The sequence below is a fragment of the Bos grunniens genome, chromosome 12 (genome assembly GCF_055505025.1).
Source record: "Bos grunniens cultivar Pamir isolate PY7600 chromosome 12, Bosgru_T2T1.0, whole genome shotgun sequence".
Lineage (NCBI taxonomy): Eukaryota > Metazoa > Chordata > Mammalia > Artiodactyla > Bovidae > Bos > Bos grunniens.
Genome location: NC_141176.1, coordinates 83,152,951 through 83,167,320, shown reverse-complemented (window position 1 = coordinate 83,167,320; position 14,370 = coordinate 83,152,951). Strand labels below are relative to the sequence as shown.

Sequence of the window (14,370 nt, the reverse complement as noted above, 5' to 3'; positions counted from 1 at the left end):
CCTTTAAAGTCTTGAGTGAACCTTTATACCACACATGGGCTATCACACCCAACTGAGACAAGCCTCCACCTGGGTCCAAAAAACACCCTAATCCCACCTAGGGCTTGGAGCTATAAAATCGTGTGTGTGTGTATGTGCGTGTTAAATCGCTTCAGCCTTGTCTGATTCTTTGCGATCACATGGACTGTGGCCCAGCAGGCCCCTCTGTCCTTGGGATTCTCCAGGCAAGAATACTGGGATGGAGCTATAAAATCGTGTGTGTGTGTGTGTGTGTAAAATCATGTATGTGTGTGTAAAATCATGTATGTGTGTGTAAAATCATGTATGTGTGTGTAAAATCATGTGTGTGTATGTGTTCAATCGTGTCTCTTTGCGACTCTATGGACTATCACTTTCCAGGCTCTTCTGTTCATCGGATTCTCCAGGCAAGAATACTGCAGTGGCATGCCATTCCTGCTAAACAGTAAGCATATACTAAGAAAACCTGTTCCTACTTCCCTGAACTGTATCTTCAAACACTGATTAAATATTAAGCAGACTACCTCAGATAAAAGCAGCACAAACACTGGAACTTACACGTTAAGCAACACATTAACAACAAATTATAATAATATTACAGGGAATACAAATTCCATCCTAATTTCTATGGAAGGAGTAGAATGAAGGTTAAGAGCTAGTCTGAAGCCAGCCTGGCCCAGTTGGAATCCCAACACTACCATGTGTTCCTCTGTGGACAAGCCAGCCTACTGGACACTCATTTCCCGGTTCGTAAAACGGGAGTAAGAGCTACCTGACACGGAGGTTCCAGGAATCTGAATTCACACCGTAAAGCCTTTAGTGTAGGGCCTAGCATGCACTATATACTCAGTATGTGTTAGCTAGAGTGTTGTTATTCGATCCTTTGGGCGGCAAACCAGATTACAAATCTAGGAGTGTGATTCTGTCTCACGGGGACAAATCTGTGCCAGCCATGACTGCAGCGCTTGACACATTCCTACTCCTCTCTGTTCAGGGCTCCTGATGGTGAGTGTTCTGCACACCTTGACTGGGCCACAAGGTGTCCAGGTAAGACATTTTTTCTGACGGTGTCTGTGATGGTGTTTCCAGATGAGACTAACGTGTGAATCAGTAGACTCAGTAAAGCAGACAGCCCTCCCCAGTGTGGCTAGGCACCATCCAGTCCATGGAGGCCTCACAGACTAAAACGTGGAGGAAGAGAGGACTAGTTCTGCCTGCCGGGTTGAGCTGGGACGTTGGTCTTCTACCCTTGGACCTGGGACTTACACCATCAGCTTTCCTGGTTTCCAGACCTTTGGACCTGGACTAGACTTACACACCAGCTTTCCAAGGTGTCCAGCTTGCAAACAGCAGACTGCAAGGGACTTCTCAGCCTCCTGAATTAGGTGTGTTGGTCGCCTAGTTGTGTCTGACTCCCTGCGACCCCAGGGACTGTAGCCTGCCAGGCCCTTCTGTCCATGAGATTCTCCAGGCAAGAATACTGGAGTGAGGAGCCTTTCCCTTCTCTAGGGGATCTTCCTGACCCAGGGATTGAACCCAGGTCTCTTGCACTGGAGGCAGATTCTTTACCATATGAGCCACCAGGGAAACCCAGGAATTAGGTGAGTCAATTAAAAAAAAAAAAAAAGAAATTTCTATATGTCTCTCACTGGTTCTGTTTCTCTGGAGAACCCTAACAGAGGACTATTAATGGATTACCAATAGTACACAAGTTCAATAAAGCTAATACCAATTAATCTTCCATACTTAAGATTTTAACTAAATAACAAATGAATATGGTTCAGATCTTAGAAGGTAAAAACGGGGGCACATAGTAGGGACACCCAGGTCCTTGCCTCAAAGGCAACAATTACTACTAGTTTCCTGAATATTCTTCCAGATAGGCTATGCGTATAAAAGAATATATACACTAATAAATTTAAACCAACTTTTTTTTTTGGCCACATGACACAGTTTGTGGGATCTTAGTTCCCTGACCAGGGACTGAACCTTCACCCTCGGCAGTGAGAAAGCACAGTCTTAACCACTGGACCACCAGAGCACTCCCTAAACCAACTTTACACCTCCCGTCTGCATCAATAAGTACAGGTAAATGTCAAGTGCATTTGATAACTTCAATGTACAATACAGCACAATCACAACAAAGTGTGTTAAGTGCTGTGTTAAAGGCAGCAAAAGCAGAGAATGAAGAGTATGTGTTAATAAGGCAGTGACATTGAAAGCAGATGGTAACACAAAAAACTACAAGTAATTTTTAAGATAGCTCAAGCAAAAAACACAGTATGGGGTACTGTGGCAAATAAAGCTGGGGTAAAAATGCCCGATTAAGAAAGGATTTATAAGTCATTTAAAGACCTGGGACTGGGACCTCCCTGGTAGTCAAGTGGTTAAAATTCCACACTTCCACTGCAGGAGGCACAGGTTCTATTCCTGGTCAGGGAACTAAGATCCCACATGCCTCTCTGCATGGCCAAAAAACAAAAAATAATAAAATAAAATATATGAAAGTTAATTTCACCTGTTTATTTTCAATGTGGCTATTAGAAAATAAAAAATTATATATGTCCTCCAATTGTCTCCACTTTACATTTCTATTGAGCTACAGTGAATATAGATCCTTTATTCTCCAAATTTCAAGATTCTTTTGAGTAGTTCTGTATACTTTGGCTATTTAGAAGACCACTTCATTCTCAAATAATCATTCATATTAGTTCTACTTTAATGACATTCGATTTGAATCATCTCTTCTTAACCAAAACTCTTCTTCTGCCTCTTTGATGCCTTCATTGTCACCAAATCATGTTTTACCTCCAATCACCACTTCCAGTTCCTTTATTCCTCCATTACAGGCCTCAGACATTATCATATACCAAGATTTTAACCGGAATTCCCTTGTCCCCAAATTTACAATACCCATAATTGCCTTCACTCAAAAATAGTTACAAATATTAAGTAAATGAAAAAAAAACTAATAGTTTAATCAAAATCTCTCAACTGCCTAGTCTAAGAAAGAATGTATTAGTGATCCTGCTGAAAACAAAGGAAATACATTGGGAATTTATTCAATTTGCGATATAGGTACAAATACAAAATTAAAGCCTCAGGTTGTGGTCCACAATGAAAAAAGGAACAAACGCTGAACACCTATAAAATCTATGATGTATGGCAATAAAAAATGACACAGCATCAATAAAATGGAACCTGCCCGGTGAACACAATGTGGAGACAACAAAACATTTTAACTTAGCTGTCAAAACTGTTTTTGAAATACTTACTTTTTCATTAGAATCATATCCAGCTGAACAGAGAGTACGAGACACCACTAAGTACCGTCTTGAATAATGTGGAACATGCTACCAAAAGAAAGGGAAAAAAAAAAATGAAAGTGAAATAAACGACAGATACTTGAATGAGCTTTAAAAATATTTTTCAGGGTAATTCTTCCAGTATGCTTCTGGCTACAGTGTTTCCTCAATCAATGTATGTAGTTCTAAGCAATATACCTTAACTATAGAAGGTAAACCCCAACTAGACACATTCCCTTGGCACACATGAGAATCCAAAGACATCAAAACAATCTCCAGAAAAGTGTAAGAGTCAATGGGTCAAATAAAATCTGAAGAAAAGTCTTTCTGGTCACGCAGACAGACACAGCGGGATCAGAATGTCACACACCACACAGAACTTTATACAGCATGCAACAAGCGTCGGCTTTCAAAGAGCTTCAACTTTAACAGGGCCCAGAAAACAACAAACTAGTTTTTATTTGCTAATGTCTGACACATGATTTCTTATTTTACTTATTCTGGTATTAATGTGGCTTGGCAGATAAAAATGAAAAGGTTAACACTAATAATCAAGTTCACTTTAATTCATTACCATATACGTATGTGGAAAAAAGTGTATCTTAAGCCTTTAAAACATTAAGAAGAATCACTAATCAAGGTTATAGCAAAGGTTTAAGAAAATAATTTATCCTATAGTCACCGATGAAGGTAAATCAAGAAAAAAGCAGGGTGAGGGTGGTGGCAAAAGGCAACAGGTACTCAGAACGTTCTAACAGCCGAACAACTCAAACAGGAAGCAAATAATTTATAACAACATTTTAAAATGAAAAAAATGAATCCAGTTATTTTTTTTTAGAAGTATCAAGCGCCAAATTACAAAATGTAATCTTTATGCAGAAGTGAATACACTTTACAAAATAAAACCTAGTAAAACTTACCACACCAAGTAAAAAGGACTGGTGATGAATAATGAGCTGAAAATGGGAAGAAAACTGACTTCACTACTGTCTCCCTTTCCCAGACCAAAACACTCTTACATTTCTGTAAGCATCCCTGTGAATTCAAACTCCAATGTAGAAAACTGAGTCTCAAGAATTTTAATTTTTCAGAAATGTCAAGTCTAGGCTGCAATGGTAAGAAAATTTAAACACAGATCTGGTAAAAGCATTATTAATTTTTTTTTGAGATAATATAAATAGTGGCACTTCCACATTAATACTAAACATCTGTGCAAAGAGATGATTTGGTGTTTAAAAAAAAATGTACAAAGTGGGGTACACAACCACTTTTTTGTGATTAAAAAAAAATTCAGTCTTCCACTGCCCTCAGCAGAATAGCTATAATCTGGCAACTTTACTCTCACATCAGATTTAACAGGATAAAGGTAACACCTCCTCACTTAAAAACCATATATTGTGTTTATAGCTTAGCCAACGCAGAAGGCAAACTCAGAATAAAGAAAAGGTCTTCCGTAGTGGTTCAGTGGTAAAGAATGCGCCTGTCAATGCAGGAGGCCGGTATGCAGGAGGCGGGTTCGATCCCTGGGTTGGAAAGAACACCTGGAGAAGGAAATGGCAAATCACTCTAGTATTCTTGCCTGGGAAATCCCATGGACACAGGAGCCTGGCGGGCTACAGTCCATGAGGTCACAAAAGAGTAGGACACGACTTAGCAACTAAACAACAACAACAAAGAAAAAAGCAAAAGCTACCTGGGATTTCTCACATTTAGTCTGCAGCAAGGCAGCACTCGGATATTTACACAAGAAGTAAAGAGCATACCAGCTTCCTAACAATTTTATACAATGAACACTACAGTTTTACCAATTTTCCCTAATATCATAAGGCACACAACAGGCAGTTGTAGGAATATGTCAAAATATCCTTTCACAAAAGTATATACAAGAAAGGATTTTACAAAAATCATACATGTGTCTTTAATTACTAACAAATAAAGGGCATAACTGATTCCTGATGGCAAAAGCCAAATGTGAGTCTTTCAGAGACAAAACACAATCTGGGGTAGACATTTTAGGTATTCTTATAAGCTTTGGGGAGAGTAAACAGTGATGTTTATGTCTGGGGAAGGGAACACTTCCCAGCATACTGCCTAGAACAGAACTCTGGGAGAAGAGATCAAAGAGCCTGAGTTCTAATCCTAGCTCAGTCTGACACTACTTTCAGGACTAGAGCAAACCACTTTAACTCCCCAGGTGTTTTTCTTAGGTGCTCACGTGCTAAGTCACTTCGGTCGTGTACTACTCTGTACAACCCCATGGACTGTCGCCCACCAGACTCAGTCCATGAAATTCTCCAGGCAAGAATACTGGAGCGGGTAGCCATTCCCTCCTCCAGGGAATCTTCCTAACCCAGAGATCGAACTCGGGTCTCCTGCACTGCAGCCAGATTCTTTACCATCTGAGTCACCAGGGAAGCCCAGTTTCCTCTTAAGTCCCTACTAACCTACACCACTGTCATTCAAAACACAAAAGCTTATTACAGAGATTCTAACATGTGTGAACATCTGACACACATTATTATGAAGAATATGCAGTTAACCCAAACTGAACGTGTGGTCCAAGAAGATGGTAACACAGATCTCACTGCCAGACTGCTCCGAGAGCAACAAACACTGAGTTGTTTGGTAGAAATGGAGCTAATTTCACAGATTCGAATAAACATGACTGAAGCATTAAGTTTCAGTCATGAACTTAATGACTGAAGTTCATTAAGCCTCAGGATTCTCTCATCAGATGGGCTCATGAAAAAATGGACTAAACTGAACTTGGTCCTCAAGGGACAGTTTCTAACCCAGAAGAATCAGACATCTCCAAGTGGCCAAGCTCTGGGACAGGTCTGGGTCAGCTGACTCAGTGTAATCTACACTTACTCAGGAAACTGCCAATAACATAAAACTCAAATTTTAAAATGTCTACACCACACAGTTCTTGAAACTAAATCTAAACTCTATTACAAACTCTATTAACTCTAAAACTAAACTCTATTACAAATCGTTGCTATTGTTCAGTTGTTAAGTCGTGTCCATCTCTTTGCAACTCCACGGACTGCAGCCCGCCAGGCTTCCCTGTACTTCACTATCTCCCAGAGTTTGCTCAAACTCATGTCCACGATTACAAATTTGTCTCCTGGCCAAAACACAGGAGACAAGCTATAGCAGTATCGATCAATCAAATTGGGTTTGCTTGTTTTTTCATCTTTTTATTGCTATTTTTAAATACTTGGTTCTGACGATCTAACAGACTATATTTTACCACCATTATCAAAAAAAAAAAAAAAGAAAGCATACAGCTTGTATACAAATGAATTTGTGATACTGGACCCCAAAATTGAAAAACACAGGTGCCCCTAATTAGCCAAGTACCTGGAAGAAGAAATGATGCAACCAGTCAGAACCTTAGCAGCAGAACACAACTACAGAGGAAAGACAGGAGTCTGAGCCATTCCCACAGCAAGCCCAAAGTGGTTTGCAGTCAGCCACACACTACTCTCTCACGCTCCTGTTTACCCCTGGCAGAGCTTCAACAAAGTTCAAAGCTATAATGTACACCAGTCAAAAATCAGATAATTTTGTAGAGCCACAACATAATTTTTTCAAAAAATACAAGGAATGAGTTGGTAGAAATCTGCTAATTTGGACCTCTACATAGAATTTTTAATGTTTCTTATTTTTGTTAGGCATATAAAAAAACAGGCTACAAGCCCAGTCCAGAATTCTTTAAAGGTATGTTCTAGAATAAGAGTTCAAAGGAAAAATGTTAACCAAGTCCATCTATAAAGACCGTTTAGCCTATCACAGCCAAAAGGAGAAAGGTCAGTGTGTGCAAAACGACTTCCAGAGAACATACTGCTCTGCTTCTCTTCTGCAAGAATGAAGATTTTCTATAGTTTCCACACTTAGATGAGAAGCACCAGCTAACAAGGCAGCACATGGAAGTAGTACGACCTTCTGAGTTCACCACAGAGGTGAAGACCTGGGTCAGCGCTTACTCCACTGCTTCACAGGTACACAACACTGAGCAAATAATTCCTCTGGAGCCCAGTTTTCATCTATAAAATGAACAACACGACACCTCCCTTGCTTTCCTGCAGAGCTGTCTTTAAAAAACAAACAAAAAAAGCCCAAAACACACAAGCGTTTATAAACTGTAAAGCACCAACGAAATGTAAGGTATTACCCAACAACTAAATCCCATTATGCAGCTGTAACTTTTTTTCTTAAAATTATCCCAGACCATTTGGGAGTTACCATTAGAGTAATAATGGAGTAATTAAGAGCTCTGATCTAGACTCAGATTCACGCCCTGGTTGGGAAATTGGCTCAGCCATTTCTTCAAGAGTTTTTCTCATACATAAACTGGGCATAAAACCACTTATCTAGGACTTAACGCTGACGTGAGGATTAAATAAGAATGTGTAAAATGCCTGCACAATTTTGCGTACGTTATAGTAAGAATGAATTAACTATTAACCAAAAAAAGGGTACAGCTTTTACACAAACTGTTCAGAGGCCTTCCAACCATTGCCAACAGCGAAATACCCTTTTCTAACCTAAGCCAGCACCTACTTTCACATTTTTCTGCTTGTGGCCTCAGGTGGCAGCCCAAACTCACAAATCCACTAAATTCAAGCTTAAAGCACAATTTAAAAACTAAACCCTACCAAATCCAGAACTCTTAACATAACCACAGGGGCATTCAAGTGAATAATACTAGAACAACTCTACTGACAGGCTAACTCTTTAGCACAATGCATTCTACTTCAAAGCAGCAGCCATCCTCAAAACTATGGGCCGATGGAGGAGTAAGATGAGCTTACCAAGGACAACAAAACACTTGTTAGTGATTCATCTTCAAAATTTCCAGGAAAAGCTCTCCTCCCACATTACATGACACAGAGCTGGTAAGCATGAGCCAACTGAACCTTTGAACATTTTAAGAAACCCAGAATGACACGGGAAAACGCCCTCTTTAAAACACCACCAGAAGTCAGGCCTTTTCACCGTGAGGTCAGGCCTTACCACTTAAAAACAGCTTTTCTTTCACTTACATTGACTATGTAGCCTTCAGGACTTCACTAGCTATCCCAATCTTCAGCTGTCTGCCAAGACTTTCACTTGGCAAGCTAGGCTGAATACCTAATATTTGAGAGAGATGATAAAATCTCAGGATTTACATCAACTATTTCTCAATATTAGGGCTTCCCTGATAGCTCAGTTGGTAAAGAATCGGCCTGCAATGCACGACACCCCAGTTCGATTCCTAGGTTGGGAAGATCTGCTAGAGTAGGGACAGGCTACCCACTCCAGTATTCTTGGGCTTCCCTTGTGGCTCAGCTGGTAAAGAATCTGCCTGCAATGCAGGAGACCTGGGTTCGATCCCTGGGTTGGGAAGATCCCGTGGAGAAGGGAACGGCTGCCCACTCCAGTATTCTGGCCGGGAGAATTCCATGGACTGTATAGTCTATGGGGTCGCAAAGAGTTGGACACAACTGAGCGACTTTCACTTTCACTTCTCAATAAAACTAAGGGAGGGGAAAAAAAAAAAGTCAAGATTCTCCAGTTGTGCCTCCACGGTAAGCTAGAACTGTGTGCATCAACTCTAAAGCCTCTTCATTCCAACACAGTCCCCCAGCCAAGCCATTCCTCCCACCCCACCTATAGCAGATGCTGTGGGTGTACATCCAGCATCCGTTTTCCAGGCGGGGAAGGCCCCCACTGGTGTGCTGACTACCCACGGTTCCCACGTGCTCCCTGCTTTGCCCCATCTGCCTCAACCAGACAAGAGTTCTCTCTCAAGCCTGGAGCTACATCCCTCCCAGGCCACAACCACTGATTTGACTATCATGAAGTTCAAAAAGCTGCCCCCACTTCAACCTCAAGGTGGGCTCAACTTAGTACTGCAATCTGTGCTTTAGAGCTGGCTGTACAATATGGTAGCCGCTAGCCACGGACAGCTTCTGAGCACTTGAAATCTGCCAAAGTCCTATGTGTGCCAAATGTAAAATACACCCCAGGTTTGAAGACTTCATATGAAAAACAAAACAGAAACCTTGTTAAAGTTTTAGATTTACATACTAAAATATTTTTAATATATCGGGTTAAATCATTGGTGTTGTTTAGTTGCTAAGTCGTGTCTCTTTGGCGACTCCCATGGACTGTAGCCCACCAGGCTCGTCTGTCCCTGGGATTCTCCAGGCAAGAATACTGGAGTGGGTTGCCATTCCCTTCTCCTGGGGATCTTCTGGATGCAGGGATTGAACCCGATCCTCCTGTACTGGCGGGCAGATTCTTTACCACTGAGCCACACTGGGTAAATATAAAATAGTAATTTCACTGCTTTAAATTTTTTTTAATGTGAATGCTGCTGCTGCTAAGTCGCTTCAGTCGTGTCCGACTCTGTGCAACCCCATAGACGGCAGCCCACCAGGCTCCTCGGTCCATGGGATTTTCCAGGCAAGAGTACTGGAGTGGGTTGCCATTGCCTTCTCCAATGTGAGTGCTAGAAAATGTTAAATTATACTTTCAGCTTACATTATACTTTTTATTGCACTAGGGCAGTGCTTCTCAAACTTGACTATGCATCATTTTCACCTGGAGGAGCTTATTAAAACAGACTGCTGGCTCTAACCTCAGAGTTTCAAACTTGGCGGGTCTAGGGTGAAGCTAGAAAATGTGCATTCCTAACAAGTACCCAGGTAATGCTGCTGCTGCTGGCTAGAGTCCCCTGCTTTGAGAACCACGGCTCCAGGGCTCCCCTGTGGGATGAGACTGAATCTGGTTTCCACCTAGATCCCCTTCCTTGCTTTGATTTTTTTTAACCCCTGCTCTAGCCTGCATTCTTTACGCCTCTCAACTACCACCTGCACGAAATCCCTCTTCAGGCTCTGCTTCGGGGAAACCTTATCATCCCACTGGTACAGAACGTTTTTTTTTACACACTGTAACTTTCACAAAGTGCTATATTAATAGCAATCAATGAGACGTGAGTTATCACTGCATCCTTGATAAAAGAGTAACAAAGAAGTTTCTTTTTTTTTTTTTTTTACTGGATTGCTAGTTGCCTTTATATAATGAATTCTACACATTCAGTGCTAGGACAAGGTTTGTTTATCCTCATTAATGAATGTTTCTTACTATAGGAAAGCCTAAACGCTTCCCTCTTTTCCATAACTGTTATGAAGCTCAAACTAGTTTTGTCCCCCCGAGATGTATTAATTTGCCCTTTCTCATTTTTTCTCTTCACCCCAGAAAGACACCCCTCAGTTGTCAGCAGTCACTCCCATCTCCCCCCTCACCCCTCCCCAGCCCTTGGCAACCACTGACCTACCTCTGCCTCTGTGGCTCTGCCCACCCTGACATTTCATACTTATGGGATCATACACTCTGTGGCCCTTTGTGTCTATCTTTCAAAGGTCCTTGATTCTTCTCTTTCCTTTTATCTCCCTTTGGTTACAGCAAGTACTATTGGTTCTAGTTCCAAAACAGATCCCAAGTCCTACCAGTTTTCACCAACTCCAGTGCTACCAGCAAATCAACATGACTCTTGGAACCCTCTGAGTCCAGATACCTAAAAGGAAACACTACCACTCCCCACCCCCATTAAAAAAAAAAAAAAAACACACCTTTTTCCTTCCTAATTTCCTTTTTCATCCCTGTTCTCCCATTTACCCAGTTTCTTAAAAACTGGAATCACTTAACTTCTGTTTCTTCACTCTATCCACATGTCACCATCTCTTCCCCTTATTTAGAAAAGGGTTTTACCAATCACTTCTCTGTTCTGAACCTCTTAAGAATAAAATCCAAAAAAAGCGCAGATGTATAAATACACAAATGTCCATAAACATTTTCATTCATCAAAAACTGCTTTCTGTAATAATGTTAGAAGGTTTTTTTCCCAAATGATTGTCAGAAATCTATCAGCAGGTGGAAAGATTTACCTCCAGGCAATGCTAAAGCATTCAGATTTGCTTAAACATTCTCTTCCATGACTAGAAAAGAAAATCACGGGCTTTAAGGAACGTAAAGCTTGAGCCTTTGAACTTCATGAATGCACCATATAATGAGACCATGACCCAAACGAGAGACGAACTGGAAAGGCAGGGCTTTGGGAGCATACTATCCAAGGTTCAACATCAACCTCAGCCAGTCGTTTCCTTAAGCAAGTTACTTAACTGCTCTGAGCTGGGAGCATACTATCCAAGGTTCAACATCGACCTCAGCCAGTCGTTTCCTTAAGCAAGTTACTTAGCTGCTCTGAGCTTTTGTTTCCTCTTCTGTAAAGTTGGAATTTTTTTTTTACCTACTTGTTACAAGGCTAAGAGGAAATGTCTGAAAATCATATAAGGCATAAAAAGTTCAATAAACTGCAGCAATTACCACAAGTCCAACATCCTGGAGCCCCTGAAAAATGCAGACAGAAGGGAAAAAAAACTAGTTATTTAAATAGAATGTGTTTAAACAGCCAAAACAAAATAAGACTAAAAGGTGAACTCTAAGGACAGAGGAACCTGAAGGACAGTCCAAAGAGTGAGACACAACTGAGTGAGTGCACGGGCACGCGCATGCACGCACACACACACGCGCACACACACCCTACACACACACCCCCTACACACACACCCCCTACACACACACACCCCCTACACACACACACCCCCTACACACACACACATATGCACACACACACCCTACACACACACCCTACACACACACACCCTACACACACACACCCTACACACACACACACACACACACCCCTAAAAACAAACTATTAACTGGTTAAAAGAATGGTTAGAACTCTCTAGACTAGAGTTAGTCTGCTTTCCACCCAACCAAACAATTTACAGGGGTGGAGGGAGAAAGGGGAGGAATAAAATCTTCAAAAGGTTCGGCTTCAAACACAGACTCAGTAATGCATGTTTCAAGTTCATAGAAAAGAAGCCTGGAGAGAAGCTAAGCAGCTCAAGTTCCCCGCTTCTCCCACCTCCAGGAGAAATCCTTTACTGGCACAGAAATAACTCTTCCTTCAGTATCGCCACACATTCAGCACTACTTTGTCAAACACTGTGCTAAGAAAACAGTAATAGACAAGATGCAGGCTCTGCCAACACGTTTAAAGGAAAAAACTCGTAAAGAAAAATCAAAGCTTATATGTCACACAATAAGTGTACAGCAGTAAATAGCCCAACAAATTCCTTCTCTCTTATCCTCTCCACTCTAACATATATCAGTGTAACAATCCCTCCCAACTTGAACATAAATGGCTTCCCATAAACCTGATAGCAGGGTCTACAGTAAGGCCCAGCATGGTCTGACTCCTACCTACCTCCTGGGCACCATCTAATCTCCATACCAAAGCCCCAGCGGACTTTTCCAGTTCTTCTATCCTGGCATTCCCTCTGGCCCAGGCCTTTTGCATGTACTGCTGTCACATACAACACTTCTTCCTTCTCTTTTTTGCCTAGGAAAAAAGTCACTATGTCCTTCAAAACTGTGCCACTTTTCACTTCCAAAGGAAAACAATCCCTTAACCTTAAGCACAGTTTGAGCAAGTCACATAAAAAATTTCTTCATCTATAAATGGCTGTTGTAAGGACTGAATAAGTTCATTCAAGTAGAATACCACAGCAGTTTCTAGGACAAAGCTACAAATCTCAAACTCTAGACTCGGTCAAATCCCTTCATTTTATTTTCTTGATACAGCACCAAAGCCTCTCCCCTAATGGCGTTTTACACTTGTCTCCTTAACAGACTAAAATTTCTAAAAGAGAAATTATATTCATTCTATAGAGACAGAACACAGGATGTAGTCCAGAAAGATTTGTTAGGAAACAAACAAAAAAAAAATACCCGTAAGCAAGAAGCTGAGAAGTGACTTGTGTAATATGCAAAACTTCATCAGTGTGATTCCAAAGTCCATGCCATTCCATATCATGTTGCCTCCTACATAAATTACATTTAAGAGCTTCACAACTGCAAATGAGGAGTCCAAAAGACGTTAAAACATGAGAAAACAATCAAGATTAAGAAACAAAGGTCTTAATTGTGCACCAGCACAAAGAACTCCAGGGATTTTGAGTGTCAGCATTCTAAAGCTGACCCTAAGCTAAACCCTGTGCAGACTGACTTTCACTTCCACGATCAGTTCCAGCTGCATCATTTCTCACCTGGGCCTGAGTTCTCTTCTTCTAGTAGAGTAGGATGGGCTAGATCATCTCTATACTGTCTTCCAATTCTAAGGTCCATGACAATAAATCAAGTTATGTGCCTATTTTGTTTTTAAAGGAAGAAAACAGAAAGGAAGAAAAGAGAAATACTTTAAATAATTTGTTCCAGTGACTTGAACTCTATTAATAAAGTCAGTTAGGTAGCATTTGTTTAGAAATTACAAGAGACTCCATTCTGAAGACAGAAAGTGTTAAGAGTCACAAACACTCCAAGGTGTTAAGTTAAGGCTGCCACCCTGAAACATGAGGAAATACAGCGCAGAGACGCTGAGACCACCACAAACATCCGCCTAACCACTACAAACAAAAACAAAAAAACTCACAAGATGTGTATACAGTATAATGTGATGTAATGCAATTAAAATATGCTCTCCATTCAAGTAAAGGTAGTAGCCTATCCCGACATGGTACTTTAAAAGGTGAGATAAACGCAAAACCCTAACTCCTAACTGAGCAGCAGTTTAGGGTCTCTTCAAAGGAGGAACAAGGCTGGAGAAAATGGTAACTATAAGGACCCTTACAAATGCACCTGAAAAGCTCAGAAGAAGCCAAAATCGCACGGCCCAAGAACGAAAGGGCGCGAAGGGCTGGGAAAGTACAGCGAGGTGGCTGTCTGCGGCTCCCGAGGAAGCAGGAAACTCAACGCCGGCAGGCTCTTTGGGCCGCGCTGTCCTCCGTGATCCCCGGAGACACAGCTGGGACCAGGGATGCCGGCTCTGACCCGCGCCTGGGCGAGCTCCGCGGCGAGGAGGAATTCGGGGGTGGGGATGGGGGGTGCAGCACCGGCCAACGCCATGGGGTGCGGGGCAGGCAGCCCAGCG

At 41.6% G+C, this 14,370-nt stretch overlaps 1 protein-coding gene across 35 annotated transcripts in view; it reads right to left on the bottom strand.

Moving 5' to 3' along the window:
• PCCA (propionyl-CoA carboxylase subunit alpha) overlaps positions 1 to 14,370 on the bottom strand; it is a 420,374-nt gene that overhangs the window by 346,242 nt on the left and 59,762 nt on the right. For all 35 annotated transcript variants that reach the window (XR_015138441.1, XR_015138440.1, XR_015138442.1 and 32 more), the window contains one exon: positions 3,294 to 3,371. Coding sequence is in view for 13 of the 35 variants with exons in the window: in XM_086330449.1 (XP_086186575.1) it covers positions 3,294 to 3,371 (78 nt within the window). In the remaining 22 variants the exon portion in view is untranslated. The remainder of the gene's footprint in view (positions 1 to 3,293; positions 3,372 to 14,370) is intronic.